This window comes from Trachurus japonicus, chromosome 13 (assembly GCF_045865225.1).
Source record: "Trachurus japonicus isolate A0001 chromosome 13, Traja_1.0".
In the NCBI taxonomy this organism is placed as follows: Eukaryota; Metazoa; Chordata; class Actinopteri; order Carangiformes; family Carangidae; genus Trachurus; species Trachurus japonicus.
Genome location: NC_140919.1, coordinates 26,236,635 through 26,264,566, shown reverse-complemented (window position 1 = coordinate 26,264,566; position 27,932 = coordinate 26,236,635). Strand labels below are relative to the sequence as shown.

Here is a 27,932-nt window from a genome sequence, read left to right as displayed (position 1 = left end):
GTTATTTTCTTTAAGCTTCAACTGTTTCACTTCACATTTGAACACATAACATATAAGCAGTAATGGAGACCTTGTATCAACATACTTTTGTCTTTTAAAGCAGAAGTAAGCGGAATGTTTGTGTTAATATAAGTCTTAAATAGTTATATCTTCCGACAGCAATAACTTACATAGAGTGTTTGGTCCGAAACACGGGACTGTCAGTCACTCTGCTCTGCTGTAAGCCGAGGAGAAAACTTCTTGTATACTTCCTTGTATCCTACAACCTTTATCCAATGGGGAGAGAGAACGGCATGAAGGGCTGTGTGTGCAGCCAAGGGATGCGCGTGAATGTGGTGACGTAGGGACGAGGACCAATAGATCCATGACGAGGGCGGGGGCTGCTAACTCCATCAGCTGACAAGAAGTTAGCCAAAACGACCGGATCGCTACTTCTGCTTTAATATTACAAAAATATCACCTTTTTTAACCTTTTTACAACATCAACATAGTGTAATAACTCTAATGAGTGACTTAGCATTAAAATAATGATACAAACAAAAGCTTATTCACTCATATACAGCTTCTACTCCGTTATACTGTACACTAAAAACTTAACTTAGCAATTGTTTCAATCTAAATCAAATGGAAAAACAAATGTTCAGGAGATACATACGATCAAATGAAATCATCAACAGCCCGCCATTTTGCGTCATTGTTGTACAGGACAAACCAAGAAGAAGAAAAAAAGCATCTTTACATGTCCTTTACCTGTAGAGGGAATGACCTGTAGGTGAAAACAAGAATATCTGAGCATAGATCCAACATTCGTAATCATGATAGCAGAAGCCCTGTGGCTGTCCATTTCACTACTTTCTCTCACAGTGTGTCTACTTTCAGTTACTGTGGTATTGAACTGGTTCGGCAGTGGAGGTGACTTAAACGCTCTGCTACTTAAAAGAGAGGCCTTCTGGATTTATACTCTGGACACTGTCCCCAAGAGGGTTGAATGAAGACTTTGATCTGAGGCCTTTTCTATAATGTGACGCTCTTTCTGTGTTAGTGTTATTGTTATGGATCTCTGACATGTTTATACGTTTTTGCTATTGATATATTTGTTTCTATGCTTACAGTAGGCTATGTTTCCATATGGGATACAGCCATGTGCATTTTGTAATATAATTCTTCTATTATTGTTATATATGCATGTGAGAGTGAGTTGTGATGTATTTGGATGAGTAGTGGTATTTGGTAACATTTTTCTCCAAGTTTATGGTCTGACTGTTCATGTGAAAAAAGAGCGAGAAGCGAGCACTCACCAAAAAAAGGAAAAAACTTAAGGAGGTGCACAGCTACAGCAGCAAACTGAAAAGGCCAGCACACTCACGATCCCTTTGATGAATTTTTATTGCAGGACAGCCTCCTGCAATAAAACTAACATTTCAAAGTTTACAGTTCTCGTCTGAGGAACCAGCAGCTGGAGTGAGGACAGACAGATAGGACAGCTGAATAATTTACATTCTGCATTCTTTGGAAAAGTTATCTATAATATTTATAGCTAGAGGTACTAGCTGTCGTTATAGTCAGGGGGCCAAAACTGATATTGTAACTTATGCGGACACCTCAGGGTACAAGCTGACAACCTATCCAGTGTCAATAATTGACCCCTCAACATGTATTCTAGCCAGGTTGTCAGCTTAGGAAATGATTTTTTTGTTCATTTCATGACTGTTTTCTAAAGGTGGTAAAATCGGATTTTCCCCCCAAAAGTGCTTCCTTATTCTTTGAACCTCCTCTTGTAATTTTAAGAAAATTTGCAATATAATACAATTCATATGCAAACATGATCTTTAGAAAACAATAATCAATATACCAAAGGAGTAGGCTATTGCACTGTAGGGGGCGCTGTCAGCACAGCTTTCGAATGAGGCAACAGTGAAGATGATCACAGCAGGTGTCAACAGTCTCAACAGGGTAATGTATTTGAGATAATTTGTCTAATTGTCTACAAACAAAACCATCTACTGCTACTGTAATGGAGGGTCCCGTGTGCACTCACTTACCCATAAAAAGGACATGCAAACCTGACTGCTAAATGGTCATTGACCTCTTGGCATAACGGTTTGCATCGTCGCCCGCCGTGCGGGAGACTAGGGTTTGGACCCTACCTGGGGCAGTCCGTACCGAAACACAACGCAGAGGGCAGATTAACATCGGCAACACTACTTCTATCACCAGATGTTGTCAGAAAAAGGTATAGGCGACGCTTTTTCCCACTAACTAAACTTAAAAGCTAAGCTAATGTACTTTAATACAAATGTGAATGAGTGTGTACTGGGGATATATGTTGACAATTAATTTCATGCACAGCCTACTCTACAGTCTGCTAGTTAAAGTTAGGTCTACGATTTGAAAGATTGATCATTATTATTAATGTAATGTAATTTAGATGGTGGTTATAGCCCTATAGTAACGGTGCGTTCCAGGCACCCCATAACTCGTGTTTTTCTGACCCGTTCCTATGGTTACCCATTGGAACGTAGAGTCAAACCAAGGGGGCAGTTGTCGGTCTGAGAAGTGAAGCTCACTTCCGCGTTCAGAAAGCTGCAATCCCCTCGGCTGTCGCTGGGGGCTGGCTCCAGAAGGGAGCAACTCCAATTGAGCCCCATGTTAAAATAGCCGATTTTACAGCTTAAAAAAACATATTTACAGCCTGGTACATTTCATTTTTTTGGTCTCAATCGATAGTTTCTACCCCCGCACACACTCTGAGGGGGGTGAATTTTTTTTAAACTCTACCGTTTTACTATTATTAGGTTTAAAGTTCTGGCCAATCAGGGCGCGGAACCGTTGAGTGACAGGTCCGGAGACCGCTGCTTCGAGGCCAGTGGGCGGGCCCTCGGCCGGCCAACGGCCGCACCGCTCCAAATATGGCAAGTAGAATCCAACATGGCGCGGCTCAAACCCCCGTAGTAGCGGCACAAAACAGACTCCCCAAAACCAATGGGTGACGTCACGGGTGCTACGTCCATTCTTTTTACAGTCTATGAGTCAAACTCGTAACTTCCCACCTGTGAACTCGTACTAGATTGATGTACTCCAGTTTACCATGTAGCTCGTAACTTGCCTGGACTTGCCCAATAGGAGCCATGCAGCCTGGATGGCTCCTATTGGTCAATTTCTCTCTCGTACCCTCCATCCAATCCCCTCGACTCCCCAGCTCCTCATCATCCTCGTCCCCACCCACTTCCGCTTAGAAACTATAAGTGGTTCATAACCGCCCTGAGCTGCTCAGCCACAGATGCATGAACCCATGAATTCAGCGCCTGCTGGCCCCCCACCCCCGGCCGGTCTGCCACTGAAAGCCCCACTAGGATTCAGAGAAGAACAGTACAGAAGCTCTGGAGCTTTCCTCGGCGCTGCTAATGGCAGCTACGCTAGTACCTGTGGTCCCATTGCCGCCGCCGTGTACCAGTTAGGCTACCGGTAATTACGGCGACGACGGCAACTGGCTCCACCGTCATTACCAGTAGCTGATGCATGGTGGCGGCAACGGGACCGCAGGAACTGAAAGCTCCAGAGCTGGAGGGAGACTGGTCGTGCCGGGCGGCCCAGCACAGGGTACTGTGTGTTGGGGAGAGAAGCAGGAAGACTCCGGGTCTGGAGCTCAGCAGAGCCGCGGTGTGCTGTGTCCAGAGCGACCTCGCTCAGGCTGCAGCGGCGGTACTCATACAGCGGAGTTTATGTTGAACAGATAGTCACAACTTCCACAATAAAACCAAAGATTGTGAATCCGACATTTTACTCCGCATTCAAACCTGGCGCTGTGTTTGGTTTCTGCTGGCAGGCTTGTTGCTCTGCTCTGCTGAAGGGTTACACGCTTATAAAAAAGTCTCATATTAATGTGGATGAATCTACGTTACCCACTTGTTAATGGCTCCATTTTCGATAAATATATTGTTTTGTCTAGATTGTTATTTTGTTATTATTATTAGTGCCGGAAATGCTGGGCGAGCCAACCTGCTTTTGGTTTCATGGACGCTGCCCGGCAGGTCATGGGAATAACGCCGCCGAATGGTCGGAACTACGACGATATCTGATCATCTTCGAACCTCTGACTTTCATTCTTGATGAATGAAAACATTCTTGGCAAGATGTCCGTCTTGCGCCAGTCCAATAATTTCACCGCGTATGTGGAGGCTCATGGGAAATGTAGTGTGAAAACATTTCGTATACCAAAACTCCTTGTTGTCCTTTAGGACATGCTGATAGAAGAATACCCACATTGTTGTACGTAATTATGCAGTAGAGTGCAGATAGGGACTAGTCTGCCTGTCTAGCTTCTACCTTCTCTTTTTACTAAACTTAACCAACTCCTTTCATCATTGCCTAAGCCCAACCAGTGCAAAATGTTTTTTTGGGGAAAAAAAGGCTATTAAAGGAACTGTCGGAAAGGCAGGACGTTTGAAAAAAGAAAAAAATGCCATCATTCCGACCATAGAAGGCAAGAAGAGTGATGGGACATTTGATAGAAAATTAATGTTGCCATTTAGACAAAATAGAGGCCTATGTCGGACTGGTGGGATGTCGGAATGGCGGTTGCCCTGTAATTTTGTGATTATGTGATTATTAAACAATGTTTTTGTCAAAATCATCCCTAAGTTGCCTCAAATATATTATATCTCTTAGCCATACAAATATTACACAGTTATTACTACAAATCATTAGTAGTTACTAATGCTAGAGGAAGAGAGACAGCTGTTGACTTTTAAAGGAATTGGTAGTGAAATGTCAAATATTCTAGATTTCCGCCTGGACATCTAAGCACTAAAATGTGTGCAGTGTTGCACTGTCTCACACTATAAGCTTTAAACTTGGCATGACTTATTCCCCTAAATTTGGGTACTGATTGATACAGGTTTGAGGCTGCTATCTTGTGTTTCCAAGTTGAAATTCACTTTAAAAACCGGCTCTCTTTAGGCGGAGATTGATTTTTTACAAGTTCTAGCCCTATTTGCTCTTACACTGTTAAATACATTTTCATTTTGACACTTCTACAGACATCCCCTGAGTGTAATCTTTCATTTGATATCAAGTTTATGTATGTGGTCCTTGTGGTTGTGTAGATATTTGATATTTATTGTGGGCAGGTCGTGTTAAGCAGGAAACCTGAAGATTTGCTTAAAATTGCTTCCAAAACTCACAAAAATATTTTTTCAGGTTGACAACCAGCCTAGAATTTCACTTATAGGCCCCCTCTAACTAAAAAAAAATGGTTGTCATCTTGTACCCCAACATGTCCGCAAAAGTCTTAACGGAAGCACTTTTCAGAATTGCCCCCCTGACTATTATCTGCCAGTTGATTTATCAAGATACTTCTATCACCTATGCTGACAACCTGTAGATTACTAGAAGTAAGGAAAAATAGATACAGGGATACTGGTCATACTGGCCATCTGGGAGATGATTCATATCTAAGCTTTACTAAACAATAAACATTACAAAAAAAAGAACCCTCTGAAAGCGATCTTCCTTGAATTTTGCTCAACAGTATCAAAGGCCTTGACAAAATTTAAGAAAAGTGAACTAAAATATAGTGAAGTAAGTCTACAACCAGTTTCATTCTGTTGTTAAGGTATTGTGGTACATCAGTTATAGAGTCCAACTGAAAATGTTATCATTATTCAAAAGGCAAATTTGGTGCCTCTTGTCAATCCAGAGAGGATTTAGGCCATTTGTGGATTAAGGTAATTAAGCTTGGAGATATGCCCCAACATCAGATACCTTTTGAAAAGTTCTTGTGACCTATATTTGGTAGAGAAACTGTGCCATCTGCTGGGGAAATAGTTAATAGAAGTCAGATGATGAACCATCTGATCCCGGCGATATTGACTGTGTTTTTCTGATGGATGTCCCAGATTGTGAGTTATCTGGTTGAGAAGTGTTCTGTAACAAATTTTGAACAATAAGGCATATTTAATCTTGGGCTTTGAGAGGGTCACATGACATGACTGAACTGACTCTTGTGCAAAGGGAGCATAGTTCACACCAGAGCCAGTATCAACTATCAGGACAGTAGAAACTGCTGGGCCACAGTTTAGTATTCCTTGAAGTCATATCAACCTCTGCTCCTGCAAACCCATAAAAGAAAAAGATAAGGTCAGTGATGCCCCCCATGGCTAACCCAGACCTATATGGGTAAACATGCGTGTTATGCATAAGAAAAGGAAATGGAGAATGAAGACATGGGTGTTAAAACTAACATGTATCTGGGGAATTAATTAAAGACAAGCAAGAGTGACAACTGGTTTGTATGTCTCAGAACTTAACATATCCATCTCCAGAAGACGATCCAACAAACTATCAGATTATACAGCAGAAACACAGTGGCAGCCATCACTGGGTCACAGTGGGTGAAGGGGGTCAGGCCCGAGGGTGGTGGTGCAGATACTCTGGAAAGCACAGTCAATAATGTCTGTAAGAGAGAAGATCTTATTTTATCATTGATCTTTAATCACTAACGTCAGAGTGGACATATCCCCACAGCGTGATGATGCACTGTTGTATTAGATGACTTCCTGTGTATGTTTACAATCCAACAAAAGTCTTCTGTTATATCGAGATTATATAGGCAAATAAATTGATGCGTTATCATGTGAAAACAAATTTTGTCATATCAACACGAAATAAGTAGTTATCACGGGAAAACAACAATAAAATAAATTAAAAATTAAAAATACATGGCCATTCTCAGCCCCTGAGGCCATTATAGTCTTATGTTCAAAGTTTAATGTAGTGTCACATCATCGTCCAATGCTGTAGGTTTGAGTCAGAACTTGTTCATTTTATTTATTTATTTATTTATTTTTGTTCATTGATGGTGAGTTGAGACATCTATCTATCCATTTATCTATCTATCTCTAAGACACAGAGAGAGAAACAGAGCAGAGGCAGTGGATAAAAGACGAAAAGAGATTAGGCCTACTTTGGGGAAAGGGACGGTGTTAAAGTGTGTTAACGGCCGAACAATATCAAAACAACAAAAAGAAGAAAGAAGAAGAAGAGCTGAGTGGCTCAGGGTGGCTCAAAGACTCAGAAAAGACAGCAGAAAGGTGATCATATGGTTGCAAAGCATGAAGGAATATTTTGTCTGTCAAATGTCACAAAAGCATAAGAAAAGAAGTGTGTAGGAGTATTAGCCTACTGAAAAAACAAAAACTACGAGCTTCTCAGAAGCCAAAAGGGCAAACAAAGAAAAAGAAGTTTGAGAGACATGACAAACTGACTCTGACAAACTGTTCAGTGCTGCCCTGTATGATGCATTTAATAGCCTAAATGGTAGGCTACATACAGTTCCTATGAAACTATATTAAAATTGAAAGATAACACCTTATATAGCCTACATGTAGCCTACTGTCATATGATGGCTGGTTGAAATGACCCAGCATTACTAAATGGACCAATCGTCATCACACAGAAAGACCCACAGTGTTGTCAAGTGGGCAGCTTCCCTCATCATCACACTTGGTAGAGGAGGGAGTGAGAGTAAAACATGTCATGGTGGTGCACCTGTCCTGTCCAGTAGGCGGCGGTACTGCGCTGTAACGCTGTCTGCCGACCGCCAAAGACCGCAAGAAGAAGCAGCTAGAGGCGGAAGAAGAGGAACAGGAGGAGGAGGAGTCTGAAAGGCGCCGAGCTGAAACCTTTGTCCGTTATTCTTCTCGGTAAATCACCGCCGACTCGCAGGGTCCGACCTCTTCCCGGTACACGGGCTGAAGCAACGACGGTCTGCCGCCTGCAGTGTCCGCTCAGCGGGGGAAGAGTGGGTCATGGCGGCGGGGGGCGGCGCGGCCACTCCGCACGTCGGTGATGTTGAAGAGGACGCTTCACAGCTGCTGTTTCCTAAAGGTCTGTAAACTAAAGCACCACGGTCCGGTCCGAGGTCCGGGTCTGGTTCTGGTTCATTACTAACCCGCCTCACGTCCGTCGAAACTGTGTTTCACCGGCTAAAAGTTAGAAAAGACGGTGTTTCTGCCTGTTTTCATCAGGACCACAGGTGGCATGGAGACCAGGTCTGGTCTGATGTGGATCAGACTGAGGTGGTCCAGGAAACTACAGGGTGGTTTTCTGTGGACCAGGTCTCAGGTTCAGATCTGACCAGTTTACACACAGTGGTCCTGATCCAGATAATGTACAGACTGTAAACAGATTAACCGCTGAAGTGCGAGTCCACTGAGTTTCAGACAGGTGATGTGGTTTCCTACAGGTGTGTGTTCACCTCCACGAGGCCTGTTGTAACCCTACCACCAACCATCAGTGTTGTGGAGACACTAGTTAGTTCAGTCTGGCTTCACCATCACCACCACCACCACCTGCCTCAGTGCCAGACTGTTGGTTGCCCGTAAATCGGAGCATTTTGCCCCTAAAATTTGAGACGTTGCAAGTAAATTTTACGTCTACTTGAGCATGTGCAACCAGTAAATTTACATTTTTTGAGGCGACTCAAAGAACCTGGCTGGAATCTGTCATTACAGGAGTCAGGCCAATGTGTTTGAGAATCATGAATGATGCATTTGCTTTGCAAGTCGATTGATAGTGTGCGTCCCTGTACTTTCTGCTTGGCTCCTAAAATTTTAAGTTTAAGTCTGGAGCCCTGCACTTAGTTTATAGTCATGTTTTCATCTTTCAGACCCTGTTTTGTTGTGCAGGCAACTTAGGTTTGACACCATCACACACATGTAGTAAATACACAATTCCTGTCGTGTTGTCTTTATAACCCAAATATGAGGGGGAATTTTTGATAATTGATGATTATTTTTAATGATAGTGTCTGACAGTAAAGTCAAGGATCCCTGGTTGTAGTTGCCTCGCCCCTGTGACACTCACGTATGAATTGTTTCTGCACCGGCCAATGACTGATCAGTAAATTGATAAATTGGTCAGTGGGTCAGAAATGAAGATTTCAATGTTGTGAACTAGTACCGGTAAATATTTTGGGCTGAACAGCTGTTTAGTAGCAGCTGGAACCAGGACCTGATCACTGTGACGGCTGCATCATTCCTACCTGGTCCATGTGGTGTAGTTATCTTTATTTTCTTCTCCTCTGATGTATTGTTGTGTCAATCTCGGTGTGTTGTTGTCGTCATCAGAGTTTGAGAGTGCTGAGACTCTGCTGAACTCGGAGGTCCACATGTTGCTGGAGCACAGGAAGCAGCAGAACGAGAGCGCCGAGGACGAGCAGGAGCTGTCCGAGGTCTTCATGAAGACTCTGAACTACACGGCCCGATTCAGCCGCTTCAAGAACAGGGAGACGATCACGGCGGTCCGCAGGTACGGGTTCGCCGTCGTCTGTCTCCACGCAGCCGGACGCTGACCGCCGGCGGCTCTTTGTGGTCTGATCTGGATCTGACTCTGTCCCCTCCTCTCTCTGTGTCCTCAGTCTCCTCCTGCAGAAGAAGCTTCATAAATTTGAGCTGGCCAGTTTGGCAAATCTGTGTCCTGAGGCCGCTGAAGAGGCCAAAGCCCTGATCCCCAGGTCAGCCGGATCCACATCACACCTGATCACACACAATTTTATTTTCTTTCACCACTAAATGTTCATCTGCTCGGACTCTTCCAACATGTATCTGTATGATGAGGTTTGTGCCTGGAAAGTTTCAGTGTTACTATAAAGACTTGGATGAAATTCAGTCTGTGGACAAACCTGTATAAAAAAATTAAGAGATGACCTCACTGAACCTGTTGCGATGTAACTGAGCTTCTGGCTGTGGTATTACTCTCTAGTAATGTACTGTGTAGATCCTGGATACTTCACAACGGTGTGAATTTAGTTTGGTTTAGTTTAACTTTATTGTCCACCTTAGTGGAAATTTGTCTTTGACTTCCCCCACATAAAATTACACTACACAGAAAAACCATGCAAGTGGACAAGAGATAACAGCAGGTTAGAATAAAACCCAAAGCTGTTTGAGCATGCACTTAAAGGGATAGTTCAACATTTTGGCAAATTGGCCCATTGCCATAATCCCTATAGTCTTAGGAGTAGGTTCGTTACCTTTATTTTTAGAACGGCCGAGCCGAGCTGTGAGCTGCTCAGAGCTACGCTATGGAGGCTAATGGGATTTCTTGGTTTCCCTCATCAAACTCATCAAATACACAATCCAACAACTCCAAAATGCTCTGGTGGACAAGTTATGACCTGCACATTCACCACGCTATTAAGGCAAATTCATGCAAAACCGTTGATGTGCGTTCCTGTCAGGGGCAGATTTTCAGCAAGCAATCTCTCGAAAACAACTCTGTCTCGTAACGTTATGTTATTATCTCATAGCGTGGTCCTCCTTAGACTATAGGGATTGTGGCAATGGGCCAATTTGCCAAAATGTTGAACTATCCCTTTAAAATCAGGTGCAGTCACTTGCATAAAGTGCTTGTATAGCAGATGGAAAAATATTTCTTATTCCTGCTTGCCCTTGGGACCCTGAATCGGCGGTCAGATGGGAGCAGTTAAAATTTTAAATGTAAGGGTGAAGCATCCCCAGATATCTGTCTGGCCTTCCTGAGTACTGCCTTGTCGAATATCTCTCTGAGCCAACCAACAACTTTAAATATGAGACGTTTAAGTGCCAATAAATCACCAGATTTTATAAACAGTATGTTAAAATCCAGTAGACATGTATGTGTGACTGTGTGTGCACAGTGACCAGCTGCAGCCACAGTGTATTAGGATCATATTAGCTGTACATTACCGTCTGGATTCATGAACGTGGTTTACTTCAGCACCCCACACACACCAGTGTCTTTCTGCCTAATACTTACATTTGTGTATGAAATGTGTTTGTTTCCAGTCTGGAGGGTCGGTTTGAAGACGAGGAGCTGCAGCAGATCCTGGACGACATCCAGACCAAGAGGAGCTTCCAGTACTGAGTCCAAATCCAGGACCAGGACTGCTCTCTGGGCCCTGCTTCTCCTGGTGGACCTGAGTCTGTGAACCGCTCTGACCAGCACCAGGTCGCCGTCTGGTTCAGAGTTCGTCTTTACATCCAGGAACCACTGAACTGAACTGAGCTGAGCTGAGCTGCTGTGTAGTTGTAGTTAAGCTGATGGTTTTGGTTGATGACAGAGAGGCTCTCTGTTCACTGTGCAGCTCATCATTCCCTCTACTGCCACAATAAACTTTGACTTGTCTTTTTTAACAACAGACTCAGTGTTTGTGTTGAATACAGCAGCTTTATGTGTGAGGTCTGGAGAGACAATGTGGACGGCACATTCATGTTTGGAGTTTAGAAACTCAGCAGTGGTTTTTACATTGGATTACATTGGACCTGTAAGGACTCGGTCCAAACTTAATTACAAAACCTAAAGGGCTTTCAAATTATTTCTCTTTTTGTCTGTTTTTTTTTACAGAAGTGATAAATGGACACACACACTTGTCACATACAGATACTGAACTGTTTTCTCAGTTACTTTTTACCAGCGCTTAAACCAGAAGCTTCAGTAGACTGCAACCTCAACAACAAACATGTGTCTGAAACTTTCAAAATAAAAGCCTCACTATTTGTAAATGGCTCAAAGTATTTGAAAACCAAGTCAAGTTGGAGCCTGAAAGTATCCACAGTATTTTATGCAGTATGGACCTTCCCACCTTTTAAAGTGTTTAAATACAAATTGTGATTGGGGGGGGGCTTTTTTCAAAAAGATTTTAAAGGTGTACAGAAATGGCCGTTTGTCCCGTTTGTCGCGCCGAGTTGTCACGAGCTGCAACACGAGTTTACCCGAGTAAGGAAAATGAATTTGATTGGTCGTTATCGAGCGGGCGGGATATTCAAAGTTTGGGGTGAGCCCGAGCTCCGTGTGTGTGTGCGTGTCTCAGACGTTTGAATGACGGATTACGGATCCAATATCAGTGGCTAGTGAATCGTGTACAGGCTGACGTATAATCCGTGCGCCTGCATTATCCAATACGAAAAAAAAAAACTACACTAAAATACACACTTTCATCACGGATTTACTCAAAAATAGAATTTTGCACAAAGTTTGGCCTACATCGTCTGATAGATGAGTTATTACACTAATTTTATGACCCAGAGTGGGCTCAAATTCAATTTTCTTTTCTGTACACCTTTAATACTTTTATTTTCATCCATTTAGTTGTTGTTTAGTTGTCTTATGAACCTGACACCTCAGTAGCATCTTGAGGAAACATCTTCACATTTGACAAATATCCTCTAAAAACTAAACTGATGGTCCAACAGTCACTGTGTCCTCTGCCCATAATGTACAAATTCATTATGACACAGTTTAACTCGCATGTCATGATGTCATGATGGATGTAAAAGCTATATGGTCGATTTCACTGTGACATCACAATGTTCATTCAGTTCTGAATAAGTTGAAGTTGAAGATCATCCATGATTTAAAAACTGTTTGAAGACGACTCAGGACCTGAGCTGCTTTAATGTCTCTGAGCTCAGTGCGTCAGACGTGGACAAAGTACGCGGCTGTAGAGTTCTGAGGGTCCTGCAGGGCCTCGGGCAGGACTTCACCACCAGACGACCTCCCCATCCTCATCGTGTTTTTACTAAATAGAGTCTTCTCGTAGTCGATCAGCTGCCTCCAGAAACCAGCGTTGGGTCTGATGAAGGGTCGCTGCTCCAAAACCTGCTCAAAAGCCTGACGCAGGCTGAGACCTTCAAACCTGCACAGAGACCAGAACCACATCAGAGTCTCAGCTTCACAGAGACACAAACCGTCACACAGCAAGGTTAAATAGATTTAAAATTTTCATTAGTTTTTTATTTAGTTTTTCAGTTTATTTCAGATTAGTTAAAGCACTTTTAGTTTAGTTTTTATTTTTGAGGATCTGACTAGTTTTTTTTATATAGTTTTAGTTTTTCAGGTATAAGCCTCTGTGAGACCTCTTAAAACTTCCAAATTTGTGGGATTCGTCCCTTTTAGTTGCATCCCATAATGTTCCAATCAGTCCTCATCACGTTACATTGTGGGTCGTACTCGAGGCCATATTGAGCTGTGGCGTTTTCTTCCTGCAACTTTAGCCATCTCTAATGGCGCATTTCCACTAGCACGGCTCGGCTCGATACGGCTCGGCACGGCACGGCTCGGCTCGGTTTGGTTGTGTTTCCATTACAACTGAGTATCACTAGTGCCGCCGTGACGTCATTTACACGGCGCCGAGCAACGCTCTAAACTCTGTAAATATATAACTTTAGCAACATTTGAAACATTTTCAGGCGAGAAAGTAGTCGTTTAGATCCCCAACGTGTTGAAAAACTGACAAAATACCAGCTGTTTACAATTTTGTTTCAACGAAGTCGGCGTTACTAAAGCTAGCCGTAGTGAGCAACGCACTTCCGGTTATTTTCACAAAATAAAACACCTGTTGCCTTTTATCATAAGGAAAGCCATTACGATAGAACTGGTGCTTTTACTTTGTAAACAGGAAGTGAACCTACCCTCGCTGTAGCTAGCTTTAAACCGCCGTTTTGACTGCTCTCGTCCCCATAACGGCATTTAATTTTCAATATGCCTTACCGGAGAGTCTTGCCAGCTCCGAGATCGGCCTGGTTCATTGTAAAACATTTATTTATTGATGTAAATGTGGTGTTTTCTGTGCGTACAGAACCCAAGGCAGTGCTGCTCTTCTTTCTAACCACAAACAAACTGCTGCTACAGCCACAATTGTTAGATTTAATCAATGACACCAACATTTAAGAGTTTAACCAGCCGGTGGTAAACCTCTAAAAAGCCATCGGGGAAGTTAATTAGCGGTCTGTTCTCCTCGGGGTGACGGTGGTAGGCTGGCCGGCGGAGCACGTCAGGAGCCGGGCTGCTGCCTCTGTGATGTCGCGGTCGCTGCTCGGACCTGGAGCTTCACTTCTCCGAAAAACATCGGGGCAAACTTCTAAACAGCCGTCGTTTGGATAAACTAACCGCACATGGGGATCTAAACAGTTACTTTCTCGCATGAAAAAATATTAAAACTTAATAAAGTCACGTAATAACAGAGCCAGTCTAAATATTAGAAATTCTCTGGTAATAACAGCTTCAGCAGGAACATTTCTGTTGTCGGTCGTCGAGTGGTTATGACGCTTCCAGTGACGACACTCATCGGCCAATCAGTGGAAGGCAGTCGGCTGACGTCACGTTTTAGTAACGCTTCGGCTCGCTTGGAACCAGGGCTGAGGTGATACCAAAACTGTACCCGGTTGCAGGTACTGCGTGCTAGTGGAAACACGCAATAGCGCGCCGAGCCGTGCCGTACCGAGCCGAACCGTGCTAGTGGAAATGCGCCAAGAAAACTAAAACTAAGCTGCTGTTATTTGCAATTCAGTTTAGTTTTAGATTTTTGCATTGTTCTTTTTTTTTTTTTAGTTCTTGTTTTTGGAAAAACAGTAATTTTTATTTCTAGTTAAAGGAGAAGTAAGCGATCCGGTCGTTTTGGCTAACTTCCTGTCAGCCGATGGAGTTAGCAGTCCCCGCCCTCGTCCTTACGTCACCACATGCACACGCATCCCTTGGCTGCACACACAGAGAGGACCGCCCCTTTATGCCGTTCTCTCTCCTCATTGGATAAAGGTTGTAGGATACAAGGAAAGTTTTCTCCTCGGCTTACAGCAGAGCAGAGTGACTGACAGACCCGTGTTTCAGACCAAACACTCTATATAAGTGACTGCCGTCGAAGATATAACTATTTAAGACTTATATTAACATAAATTTTCTGCTTACTGTTGCTTTAAGTTTAGTTTACTAAAAAAAAATTCACTGCTAGTTTGAGATTTAGTTAACTGGTGCAGGTGGTCTACCTCATCAGGTAGGCCATGACCAGAGCAGGGGAGCGGCTCCGGCCGGCGGTGCAGTGGACCAGCGTCCTGCCCGTCTGGTTCTGGTCGATCCGCTGAGCCACGGGGTCAAAGTACTGGTTCAGGGGGGCGTGAGGTTGATCCTGAACGGGGACGTGGACGACCTGCAGTCCGTCCAGGGGCGGGTAGGACACGTCCTCCAGGCCTGTGGCGTTGACGATGAGGGTGATGTTCCTGCTGGTCAGCACGCTGAGGTTCAGCGCCGAGTCCAGACCGCTGAGGAACAGACCAGCAGAGATCTGGGAGATCCGGGACATGACCGGCTGCAGCAGGAGGAGACGGACAAACACCTGTCAGATCTCATCCAGGTCAACATAACAGAGAACAGCAGGGTGGTCAACTCCAGCAGAGCAATGACAACAACACACCAGGATTAAGAATCAAAATGAACAAATGATAGCCTACATTAAAAAAAAGAAGAAAAAAAAGACATTTCTCAGTCTCAACATTCATTGTGCTATTTTCAATCCAACACAGGCTTTAATGTTTTACAAATCTGTTTGTTAACCTTTTACACCACTTCCCAACTTTTTTGGAAACAGTTCTAGGCCTCTTTATTAATGCTGTCAGCAGTATTTTTACATTTATTTTTTAGAATAAAAAATAGACACAGAAATATCATGTAATTACCCAAACGTTTTAATATTGCATTTAGCCTACTAAAAAAAAACTATTGAATCATTTATTATTTTATTTATTTTTATGCCATTTTTGTGCTTAAGCAACCTGTTGAGTAGCCTAAACCAGAGACGTTCTAATATTGCCTAGAAGGACTTTGCCTAACGACAACATGGTGAAACAGACTTGAATCAGCTGTTTCTATCCAATAGTACAGCTATGGTAAATCGATCCTGTTGTGCAGTAGGCTATAGCTACTATCAGTAGTATTGATATGAACTGATTCAGCAGCAGAGGACGACAGGGTACTGCGGTCAAGTGAGCCGTCGTTCTTCCTCGCGGAGTCAAGCCAGCCGCACAAACATTTGAACTGCGCCCGTATCATAGAACTTACGGTAAATTCTCCGAGTCCACTGACGAAGCTAACCATAGACTGTAAAAAAAAACGCTAGTTCAGAACCAAGCGAGATGACTTCCGGTTTTCAAAGTAAGACGCGGATAATACAAAGGCAAGGTGTGTGTGTGTGTGTGTGTGTGTGTGTGTGTGTGTGTGTGTGTGTGTGTGTGTGTGTGTGTGTGTGTGTGTGTGTGTGTGTGTGTGTGTGTGTGTGTGTGTGTGTGTGTGTGTTCCCGTGTACCTACCTAACAGGGCCTTATGAATTTTAAACAGGAAAAGAGCCTTATACTCCATTTTTACTGTACAGTAACATGACTTTGGCCCATAAGTTCTGGCAATACTTGGTTAAGGTGACTTCAGGACCACCCTGGCTACTTCCACAGTCATTATCAAACAATTTTACTGTACCATTTTGGGGAAATTAAACCTCAAAGTTGCATCTCTAGTTTTTTTGTTTTTTCCTTTACAGGAAAAGTGCCTCATACTCCATTTTTACCGTACAGTAACATGACTTTGGCCCATAAGTTCTGGCAATACTTGGTACAGGTGACTTCAGGACCACCCTGGCTACTTCCACAGTCATTATCAAACAATTTTACTGTATCATTTTGGAGAAATTAAACCTCAAAGTTGCATCTCAGTTTTTTTTAAACAGGAAAAGTGCCTCATACTCCATTTTTACTGTACAATAACATAACTTTGGCCCATAAGTTCTGGCAATACTTGGTACAGGTGACTTCAGGACCACCCTGGCTACTTCCACAGTCATTATCAAACAATTTTACTGTATCATTTTGGAGAAATTAAACCTCAAAGTTGCATCTCAGTTTTTTTTAAACAGGAAAAGTGCCTCATACTCCATTTTTACTGTACAATAACATAACTTTGGCCCATAAGTTCTGGCAATACTTGGTACAGGTGACTTCAGGACCACCCTGGCTACTTCCACAGTCATTATCAAACAATTTTACTGTATAGTTTTGGAGAAATTAAACCTCAAAGTTGCATCTCTAGTTTTTTTGTTTTTTTCTTTACGGGAAAAGTGCCTCATACTCCATTTTTACTGTACAGTAACATGACTTTGGCCCATAAGTTCTGGCAATACTTGGTACAGGTGACTTCAGGACCACCCTGGCTACTTCCACAGTCATTATCAAACAATTTTACTGTATAATTTTGGAGAAATTAAGCCTCAAAGTTGCATCTCTAGTTTTTTTTTTTTTTTCTTTACGGGAAAAGTGCCTCATACTCCATTTTTACTGTACAGTAACATGACTTTGGCCCATAAGTTCTGGCAATACTTGGTACAGGTGACTTCAGGACCACCCTGGCTACTTCCACAGTCATTATCAAACAATTTTACTGTATAATTTTGGAGAAATTAAGCCTCAAAGTTGCATCTCAGTTTTTTTTAAACAGGAAAAATGCCTTATACTCCATTTTTACTGTACAGTAACATGACTTTGGCCCATAAGTTCTGGCAATACTTGGTACAGGTGACTTCAGGACCACCCTGGCTACTTCCACAGTCATTATCAAACAATTTTACTGTACCATTTTGGGGAAATTAAACCTCAAAGTTGCATCTCTAGTTTTTTTGTTTTTTTCTTTACGGGAAAAGTGCCTCATACTCCATTTTTACTGTACAGTAACATGACTTTGGCCCATAAGTTCTGGCAATACTTGGTACAGGTGACTTCAGGACCACCCTGGCTACTTCCACAGTCATTATCAAACAATTTTACTGTATCATTTTGGAGAAATTAAGCCTCAAAGTTGCATCTCAGTTTTTTTTAAACAGGAAAAATGCCTTATACTCCATTTTTACTGTACAATAACATAACTTTGGCCCATAAGTTCTGGCAATACTTGGTACAGGTGACTTCAGGACCACCCTGGCTACTTCCTCAGTCATTATCAAACAATTTTACTGTATAATTTTGGAGAAATTAAACCTCAAAGTTGCATCTCTAGTTTTTTTGTTTTTTTCTTTACGGGAAAAGTGCCTCATACTCCATTTTTACTGTACAGTAACATGACTTTGGCCCATAAGTTCTGGCAATACTTGGTACAGGTGACTTCAGGACCACCCTGGCTACTTCCACAGTCATTATCAAACAATTTTACTGTATCATTTTGGAGAAATTAAACCTCAAAGTTGCATCTCAGTTTTTTTTTAACAGGAAAAATGCCTTATACTCCATTTTTACTGTACAATAACATGACTTTGGCCCATAAGTTCTGGCAATACTTGGTACAGGTGACTTCAGGACCACCCTGGCTACTTCCACAGTCATTATCAAACAATTTTACTGTATAATTTTGGAGAAATTAAGCCTCAAAGTTGCATCTCAGTTTTTTTTAAACAGGAAAAGTGCCTCATACTCCATTTTTACTGTACAATAACATAACTTTGGCCCATAAGTTCTGGCAATACTTGGTACAGGTGACTTCAGGACCACCCTGGCTACTTCCACAGTCATTATCAAACAATTTTACTGTATAATTTTGGAGAAATTAAGCCTCAAAGTTGCATCTCTAGTTTTTTTGTTTTTTTCTTTACGGGAAAAGTGCCTCATACTCCATTTTTACTGTACAGTAACATGACTTTGGCCCATAAGTTCTGGCAATACTTGGTACAGGTGACTTCAGGACCACCCTGGCTACTTCCACAGTCATTATCAAACAATTTTACTGTATCATTTTGGAGAAATTAAACCTCAAAGTTGCATCTCAGTTTTTTTTAAACAGGAAAAGTGCCTCATACTCCATTTTTACTGTACAATAACATGACTTTGGCCCATAAGTTCTGGCAATACTTGGTACAGGTGACTTCAGGACCACCCTGGCTACTTCCACAGTCATTATCAAACAATTTTACTGTATAATTTTGGAGAAATTAAGCCTCAAAGTTGCATCTCTATTTTTTATTTTTTTTCTTTACGGGAAAAGTGCCTCATACTCCATTTTTACTGTACAGTAACATGACTTTGGCCCATAAGTTCTGGCAATACTTGGTACAGGTGACTTCAGGACCACCCTGGCTACTTCCACAGTCATTATCAAACAATTTTACTGTATAGTTTTGGAGAAATTAAGCCTCAAAGTTGCATCTCTATTTTTTTTTTTTTTTCTTTACGGGAAAAGTGCCTCATACTCCATTTTTACTGTACAGTAACATGACTTTGGCCCATAAGTTCTGGCAATACTTGGTACAGGTGACTTCAGGACCACCCTGGCTACTTCCACAGTCATTATCAAACAATTTTACTGTACCATTTTGGGGAAATTAAACCTCAAAGTTGCATCTCTAGTTTTTTTGTTTTTTTCTTTACGGGAAAAGTGCCTCATACTCCATTTTTACTGTACAGTAACATGACTTTGGCCCATAAGTTCTGGCAATACTTGGTACAGGTGACTTCAGGACCACCCTGGCTACTTCCACAGTCATTATCAAACAATTTTACTGTTTCATTTTGGAGAAATTAGGCCTCAAAGTTGAATTTTTTGCTTTTTTGACACAAAAAAGGTTCTATTACTCAATTTCTAGTGCACAATAACATCACTTTGGTCCACAAGTTCTGACAATACTTGCTACAGCTGACTTTCGGAGCACACTGGCTACTTCCTCAGTCATTATCACACAGTTTTACTCACTCACTTTGGAGAAATTATGTCTTGTAGAACCTGATAATATCATAAATCCCTGATATTGTAATAACCCCAATAATGTAATAAAAAAATTCACTTGAGTGGACTGAAAATGTAATAAATTATAATGTAATAACTTCCAATAATGTAATAAAGTATTACTGTTCATTATCAGGTTAGCCTTCCATTCGAAGGGACCCACCTGATCATGTAATACTCCAATAATGTAATAATTTAACAGTAGATGACCCATTAGGCCTACTTGGTTTTAAGTGGTGGACATGCATACATTATTCGGATATGCACTTTAGTACATTATTGGGAAGTTATTACATTATCAGGTTTTTATTACATTTTCAATCCACTCACTTGACATTTTTTATTACATTATTGGGTTCTACAAGCCTCAAAGTTTTCTTTCAGCTCAGACTAATGTCTAATACTCTTAAACATCAACAAACCTCCATGTGACAGTCATATGTTGGAATAAATCACAATCACAAGAACATAGATGTTTAAGTTTAAAGTTTAAAGTGAATATAAAATACAGATATCAGATCAACATAGTCTGTGATTATTTATGAAGATGGTCTATTTTCATATACAATATCTTTACTTTTTACAGGATCGAAAGACCAAACAAATCAGTGGACAGAAATAACATGACTGAGGCCTTATTCTTATCCTTATTAGTCCTTATTCTACACGCAAGTGCATCTTGGGAGAGCCTGTTATTGATGCCGGCATACACAGATAATCCTTACAGATTACGTCGTTGCACATTCACACACTCTCGATCTCCACCTGACTATCAGGATCGTTCTCTATCAATCCACCTAAAACTCTCTCTCTCTCTCTCACACACACACACACACACACACACACACAATTGTGTTGAGTGTAACCTGGGTGCCTCAGATGTCTCAGATTCTGTCAGTGTCACCTCCAGAAAAGTAATCAAAGTTTCAGTGATAAGAGTGTTGTGCCATTTTTATGTCAAAACATAAAGTCAAATTTAAAAGATGGCTGTTGAGGCTTTCTGATCCCTTTCTCTTCCACTGATCGAAGGTGATGTTTTAATCCTGGCAAATGTCACAATTCCAGTCACCAGCCTTTGCCTGCTGAAGTGTTGCCGAGTCCATGTTAAGGCACTCCACATGGAACCACCGAAAACATGTGTCACACTGTATCTGTAAAAGGCATTCAAGTATAAATGTTAATTTTCAATCATGATAGATATAAGATAATGAAATTCTACTGTAAGTTTTATTTGTTATTTGCTAGTTTCATTGTTCAAAGACACAATAACAATACATTTTGTCATCTTGGTTATAGCTTCACAGCCTGGTATTTAGGTTGTTGTGTTACACGATTTCACTGTGTAGAAATACATGTAATGTAACACAATACATAATGGATGTAAAAGATATTGCAAGTTTGACCTTATCATTGCTTAGCATTATTCATGAAAAATTACTAATTCACATAACAATACATTTTTTAACACCGGCCTTTGAAGTTATTTTTGATTATTCTCCAGATCTCAATTTAATGAACACTCCTTTTCCTGAAAATCATGATTATCATTCTGGCTAAGGGGTGAAACTCATGTCTTTTTCTTGTCACTTGTCATTATTCTCTGTCCTTGTTGCTTCCATCCACTTTAAAGGGATAGTAGCATTATTTAAAAGTAGGGTTGTATGCTCTACAAATATCCCCTAAGTACTTCAATTGCAGTAGAAGACTCTATGAAATCCTCCTGTTACAGTAGCAAGTGAACAACAATGAACAGCGTCATGGACTCTTCACACGAGAGCAGCACACGTCTCGAGATCTATTATATACTGTACATCCACGGTCCAGATGCATCACTGTGAACTGTACAGAATTACTGAAATTATTGTTTATACTTAGACAACTGTTTGCGACTGTTGATGCGGTCTGGGAAATTAAAGGGGGATTAGAATAATGTTGGCGGTTCTAGTGTTAAGAGAATAAAAGGAAAAGGTCAGATCTAACTGCACCCTGGCACTGTTCGGGAGATTACATAGATGTATGTATCATATTACTCTGTCCAGTAGCTAAACTTTTTTTTTTTTTTAAGCCAGAATAAGGCATTTCACTAATTACAATAGCTAGGCCTATAACCTACAATGTGCATGTGTCTGTGAGCTAACCACGTGTGTCAGTTGACCCAAGGTGATAGACTATTTAGCCAATTAAAAAATATTTGTGATGACGCCCTTTATTTAAGCCACATAATTATAATTGAAAAATATGTAGACAATAAATGCAGTGTCTTTTACCCACATAACATTGGAAATTATTTGAAAGCCCCACTTACCCTTTTTTTGCAGCCATTCTTGCAATCAAGTGGAGATCCAGTGAACGTCGTCGTGGAGGTGTCAATTAACAGGGCATGTCATTTGCGCATGCGGTGATGCGTTGGATCGTTACCAAATAACTATTGTGAATTGATACGTTTATATCGATTTAGTTGTTGAAAACAAGCTCCAGATACAACTTTGAGGATTAATTTATCCAAAATGATACAGTAAAAATGTTTAATAATGACTGAGGAAGTAGCCAGGGTAGTCCTGAAGTCAACTGTAGCAAGTATATGTAAAGGGTAAATTTAAAAATATCTGGCAGCCCCTTCCCCTTTTTGATTTTTATTTTATTTTATTTTTTAATTTTTCTTTTTTTTTTCTCTCTCTCTCTCTGTTCCCTTTTATGTTTGAATGTTCCTATGTGGTATGTTTTGTACAGTTTTGTAAAATGATAAACTGTAAATAAAGTATTTAAAAAAAAACTGTAGCAAGTATTGCCAGAACTTATGGGCCAAAGTCATGTTATTGTACAGTAAAAATGGAGTATGAGGCACTTTTCCCGTAAAGAAAAAAACAAAAAAACTAGAGATGCAACTTTGAGGCTTAATTTCTCCAAAATGATACAGTAAAATTGTTTGATAATGACTGAGGAAGTAGCCAGGGTGGTCCTGAAGTCACCTGTACCAAGTATTGCCAGAACTTATGGGCCAAAGTTATGTTATTGTACAGTAAAAATGGAGTATAAGGCATTTTTCCTGTTTAAAAAAAACTGAGATGCAATTTTGAGGCTTAATTTCTCCAAAATTATACAGTAAAATTGTTTGATAATGACTGTGGAAGTAGCCAGGGTGGTCCTGAAGTCACCTGTACCAAGTATTGCCAGAACTTATGGGCCAAAGTCATGTTACTGTACAGTAAAAATGGAGTATGAGGCACTTTTCCCGTAAAGAAAAAAACAAAAAAACTAGACATGCAACTTTGAGGCTTAATTTCTCCAAAATTATACAGTAAAATTGTTTGATAATGACTGAGGAAGTAGCCAGGGTGGTCCTGAAGTCACCTGTACCAAGTATTGCCAGAACTTATGGGCCAAAGTCATGTTACTGTACAGTAAAAATGGAATATGAGGCACTTTTCCTGTAAAGAAAAAAACTAGAGATGCAAATTTGAGGCTTAATTTCTCCAAAATGATACAGTAAAATTGTTTGATAATGACTGTGGAAGTAGCCAGGGTGGTCCTGAAGTCACCTGTACCAAGTATTGCCAGAACTTATGGGCCAAAGTCATGTTACTGTACAGTAAAAATGGAATATGAGGCACTTTTCCTGTAAAGAAAAAAACTAGAGATGCAAATTTGAGGCTTAATTTCTCCAAAATGATACAGTAAAATTGTTTGATAATGACTGTGGAAGTAGCCAGGGTGGTCCTGAAGTCACCTGTACCAAGTATTGCCAGAACTTATGGGCCAAAGTCATGTTACTGTACAGTAAAAATGGAGTATGAGGCACTTTTCCCGTAAAGAAAAAAACAAAAAAACTAGACATGCAACTTTGAGGCTTAATTTCTCCAAAATTATACAGTAAAATTGTTTGATAATGACTGAGGAAGTAGCCAGGGTGGTCCTGAAGTCACCTGTACCAAGTATTGCCAGAACTTATGGGCCAAAGTCATGTTACTGTACAGTAAAAATGGAGTATGAGGCACTTTTCCCGTAAAGAAAAAAAAAAAAAAAACTAGAGATGCAACTTTGAGGTTTAATTTCTCCAAAATTATACAGTAAAATTGTTTGATAATGACTGAGGAAGTAGCCAGGGTGGTCCTGAAGTCACCTGTACCAAGTATTGCCAGAATTTATGGGCCAAAGTTATGTTATTGTACAGTAAAAATGGAGTATAAGGCATTTTTCCTGTTTAAAAAAAACTGAGATGCAAATTTGAGGCTTAATTTCTCCAAAATGATACAGTAAAATTGTTTGATAATGACTGAGGAAGTAGCCAGGGTGGTCCTGAAGTCACCTGTACCAAGTATTGCCAGAACTTATGGGCCAAAGTCATGTTACTGTACAGTAAAAATGGAGTATGAGGCACTTTTCCCGTAAAGAAAAAAACAAAAAAACTAGACATGCAACTTTGAGGTTTAATTTCCCCAAAATGGTACAGTAAAATTGTTTGATAATGACTGTGGAAGTAGCCAGGGTGGTCCTGAAGTCACCTGTACCAAGTATTGCCAGAACTTATGGGCCAAAGTCATGTTACTGTACAGTAAAAATGGAGTATGAGGCACTTTTCCCATAAACAAAAAAACAAAAAAACTAGAGATGCAACTTTGAGGTTTAATTTCTCCAAAATTATACAGTAAAATTGTTTGATAATGACTGAGGAAGTAGCCAGGGTGGTCCTGAAGTCACCTGTACCAAGTATTGCCAGAACTTATGGGCCAAAGTTATGTTATTGTACAGTAAAAATGGAGTATAAGGCATTTTTCCTGTTTAAAAAAAACTGAGATGCAACTTTGAGGCTTAATTTCTCCAAAATTGTACAGTAAAATTGTTTGATAATGACTGTGGAAGTAGCCAGGGTGGTCCTGAAGTCACCTGTACCAAGTATTGCCAGAACTTATGGGCCAAAGTCATGTTACTGTACAGTAAAAATGGAGTATGAGGCACTTTTCCCGTAAAGAAAAAAACAAAAAAACTAGACATGCAACTTTGAGGCTTAATTTCTCCAAAATGATACAGTAAAATTGTTTGATAATGACTGTGGAAGTAGCCAGGGTGGTCCTGAAGTCACCTGTACCAAGTATTGCCAGAACTTATGGGCCAAAGTCATGTTATTGTACAGTAAAAATGGAGTATAAGGCATTTTTCCCGTAAAAAAAAAAAAAAAAAAATAGAGATGCAACTTTGAGGTTTAATTCCCCCAAAATGGTACAGTAAAATTGTTTGATAATGACTGTGGAAGTAGCCAGTGTGGTCCTGAAGTCACCTGTACCAAGTATTGCCAGAACTTATGGGCCAAAGTCATGTTATTGTACAGTAAAAATGGAGTATGAGGCACTTTTCCCGTAAAAAAAAAAAAAAAAAAATAGAGATGCAACTTTGAGGTTTAATTCCCCCAAAATGGTACAGTAAAATTGTTTGATAATGACTGTGGAAGTAGCCAGGGTGGTCCTGAAGTCACCTGTACCAAGTATTGCCAGAACTTATGGGCCAAAGTTATGTTATTGTACAGTAAAAATGGAGTATAAGGCATTTTTCCTGTTTAAAAAAAACTGAGATGCAACTTTGAGGCTTAATTTCTCCAAAATGATACAGTAAAATTGTTTGATAATGACTGTGGAAGTAGCCAGGGTGGTCCTGAAGTCACCTGTACCAAGTATTGCCAGAACTTATGGGCCAAAGTCATGTTACTGTACAGTAAAAATGGAGTATGAGGCACTTTTCCCGTAAAGAAAAAAACAAAAAAACTAGACATGCAACTTTGAGGCTTAATTTCTCCAAAATTATACAGTAAAATTGTTTGATAATGACTGAGGAAGTAGCCAGGGTGGTCCTGAAGTCACCTGTACCAAGTATTGCCAGAACTTATGGGCCAAAGTCATGTTACTGTACAGTAAAAATGGAATATGAGGCACTTTTCCTGTAAAGAAAAAAACTAGAGATGCAAATTTGAGGCTTAATTTCTCCAAAATGATACAGTAAAATTGTTTGATAATGACTGTGGAAGTAGCCAGGGTGGTCCTGAAGTCACCTGTACCAAGTATTGCCAGAACTTATGGGCCAAAGTCATGTTACTGTACAGTAAAAATGGAGTATGAGGCACTTTTCCCGTAAAGAAAAAAACAAAAAAACTAGACATGCAACTTTGAGGCTTAATTTCTCCAAAATTATACAGTAAAATTGTTTGATAATGACTGAGGAAGTAGCCAGGGTGGTCCTGAAGTCACCTGTACCAAGTATTGCCAGAACTTATGGGCCAAAGTCATGTTACTGTACAGTAAAAATGGAGTATGAGGCACTTTTCCCGTAAAGAAAAAAACAAAAAAAACTAGAGATGCAACTTTGAGGTTTAATTTCTCCAAAATTATACAGTAAAATTGTTTGATAATGACTGAGGAAGTAGCCAGGGTGGTCCTGAAGTCACCTGTACCAAGTATTGCCAGAATTTATGGGCCAAAGTTATGTTATTGTACAGTAAAAATGGAGTATAAGGCATTTTTCCTGTTTAAAAAAAACTGAGATGCAAATTTGAGGCTTAATTTCTCCAAAATGATACAGTAAAATTGTTTGATAATGACTGAGGAAGTAGCCAGGGTGGTCCTGAAGTCACCTGTACCAAGTATTGCCAGAACTTATGGGCCAAAGTCATGTTACTGTACAGTAAAAATGGAGTATGAGGCACTTTTCCCGTAAAGAAAAAAACAAAAAAACTAGACATGCAACTTTGAGGTTTAATTTCCCCAAAATGGTACAGTAAAATTGTTTGATAATGACTGTGGAAGTAGCCAGGGTGGTCCTGAAGTCACCTGTACCAAGTATTGCCAGAACTTATGGGCCAAAGTCATGTTACTGTACAGTAAAAATGGAGTATGAGGCACTTTTCCCATAAACAAAAAAACAAAAAAACTAGAGATGCAACTTTGAGGTTTAATTTCTCCAAAATTATACAGTAAAATTGTTTGATAATGACTGAGGAAGTAGCCAGGGTGGTCCTGAAGTCACCTGTACCAAGTATTGCCAGAACTTATGGGCCAAAGTTATGTTATTGTACAGTAAAAATGGAGTATAAGGCATTTTTCCTGTTTAAAAAAAACTGAGATGCAACTTTGAGGCTTAATTTCTCCAAAATTGTACAGTAAAATTGTTTGATAATGACTGTGGAAGTAGCCAGGGTGGTCCTGAAGTCACCTGTACCAAGTATTGCCAGAACTTATGGGCCAAAGTCATGTTACTGTACAGTAAAAATGGAGTATGAGGCACTTTTCCCGTAAAGAAAAAAACAAAAAAACTAGACATGCAACTTTGAGGCTTAATTTCTCCAAAATGATACAGTAAAATTGTTTGATAATGACTGTGGAAGTAGCCAGGGTGGTCCTGAAGTCACCTGTACCAAGTATTGCCAGAACTTATGGGCCAAAGTCATGTTATTGTACAGTAAAAATGGAGTATGAGGCACTTTTCCCGTAAAGAAAAAAACAAAAAAACTAGAGATGCAACTTTGAGGTTTAATTTCCCCAAAATGGTACAGTAAAATTGTTTGATAATGACTGTGGAAGTAGCCAGGGTGGTCCTGAAGTCACCTGTACCAAGTATTGCCAGAACTTATGGGCCAAAGTCATGTTATTGTACAGTAAAAATGGAGTATGAGGCACTTTTCCCGTAAAAAAAAAAAAAAAAAAAAATAGAGATGCAACTTTGAGGTTTAATTCCCCCAAAATGGTACAGTAAAATTGTTTGATAATGACTGTGGAAGTAGCCAGGGTGGTCCTGAAGTCACCTGTACCAAGTATTGCCAGAACTTATGGGCCAAAGTCATGTTACTGTACAGTAAAAATGGAGTATGAGGCACTTTTCCCGTAAAGAAAAAAACAAAAAAACTAGAGATGCAACTTTGAGGTTTAATTTCTCCAAAACTATACAGTAAAATTGTTTGATAATGACTGAGGAAGTAGCCAGGGTGGTCCTGAAGTCACCTGTACCAAGTATTGCCAGAACTTATGGGCCAAAGTTATGTTATTGTACAGTAAAAATGGAGTATGAGGCACTTTTCCCGTAAAAAAAAAAAAAAAAAAATAGAGATGCAACTTTGAGGCTTAATTTCTCCAAAATTATACAGTAAAATTGTTTGATAATGACTGTGGAAGTAGCCAGGGTGGTCCTGAAGTCACCTGTACCAAGTATTGCCAGAACTTATGGGCCAAAGTCATGTTATTGTACAGTAAAAATGGAGTATGAGGCACTTTTCCCGTAAAGAAAAAAACAAAAAAACTAGAGATGCAACTTTGAGGTTTAATTTCTCCAAAACTATACAGTAAAATTGTTTGATAATGACTGAGGAAGTAGCCAGGGTGGTCCTGAAG

At 40.4% G+C, this 27,932-nt stretch overlaps 2 protein-coding genes across 2 annotated transcripts in view; one reads left to right on the top strand and one right to left on the bottom strand.

The window, feature by feature from the left end:
- Positions 1–7,621: 7,621 nt before the first annotated feature.
- Positions 7,622–11,179, top strand: polr2d (RNA polymerase II subunit D). The gene is made up of 4 exons (XM_085795598.1): positions 7,622–7,887; positions 9,129–9,309; positions 9,419–9,514; positions 10,827–11,179. Exons 1-4 carry the CDS (start codon positions 7,809–7,811, stop codon positions 10,903–10,905), a joined length of 435 nt encoding a protein of 144 aa, XP_085651724.1. The 5' UTR covers positions 7,622–7,808; the 3' UTR covers positions 10,906–11,179.
- Positions 11,180–12,191: 1,012 nt separating this feature from the next.
- LOC146976068 (dual specificity protein phosphatase 14) overlaps positions 12,192–27,932 on the bottom strand; it is an 18,453-nt gene continuing 2,712 nt past the window's right edge. Inside the window, exons 2-3 of the mRNA XM_085795597.1 lie at positions 14,802–15,121; positions 12,192–12,676 (exon numbers count right to left, since the gene is read on the bottom strand). Of these exons, the coding sequence (XP_085651723.1) occupies positions 12,457–12,676; positions 14,802–15,115 (534 nt within the window). The 5' untranslated portion in view covers positions 15,116–15,121 and the 3' untranslated portion in view covers positions 12,192–12,456. The remainder of the gene's footprint in view (positions 12,677–14,801; positions 15,122–27,932) is intronic.

What these genes read in the sequence shown, in the direction of transcription:
- polr2d (XM_085795598.1), top strand. Translation starts at nt 7,809, where the DNA reads ATGGCGGCGGGGGGCGGCGCGGCCACTCCGCACGTCGGTGATGTTGAA. An exon ending in ACAGCTGCTGTTTCCTAAAG is followed by an intron (nt 7,888 to 9,128) that starts GTCTGTAAACTA and finishes TGTCGTCATCAG; the next exon opens with AGTTTGAGAGTGCTGAGACT. An exon ending in ACGATCACGGCGGTCCGCAG is followed by an intron (nt 9,310 to 9,418) that starts GTACGGGTTCGC and finishes CTGTGTCCTCAG; the next exon opens with TCTCCTCCTGCAGAAGAAGC.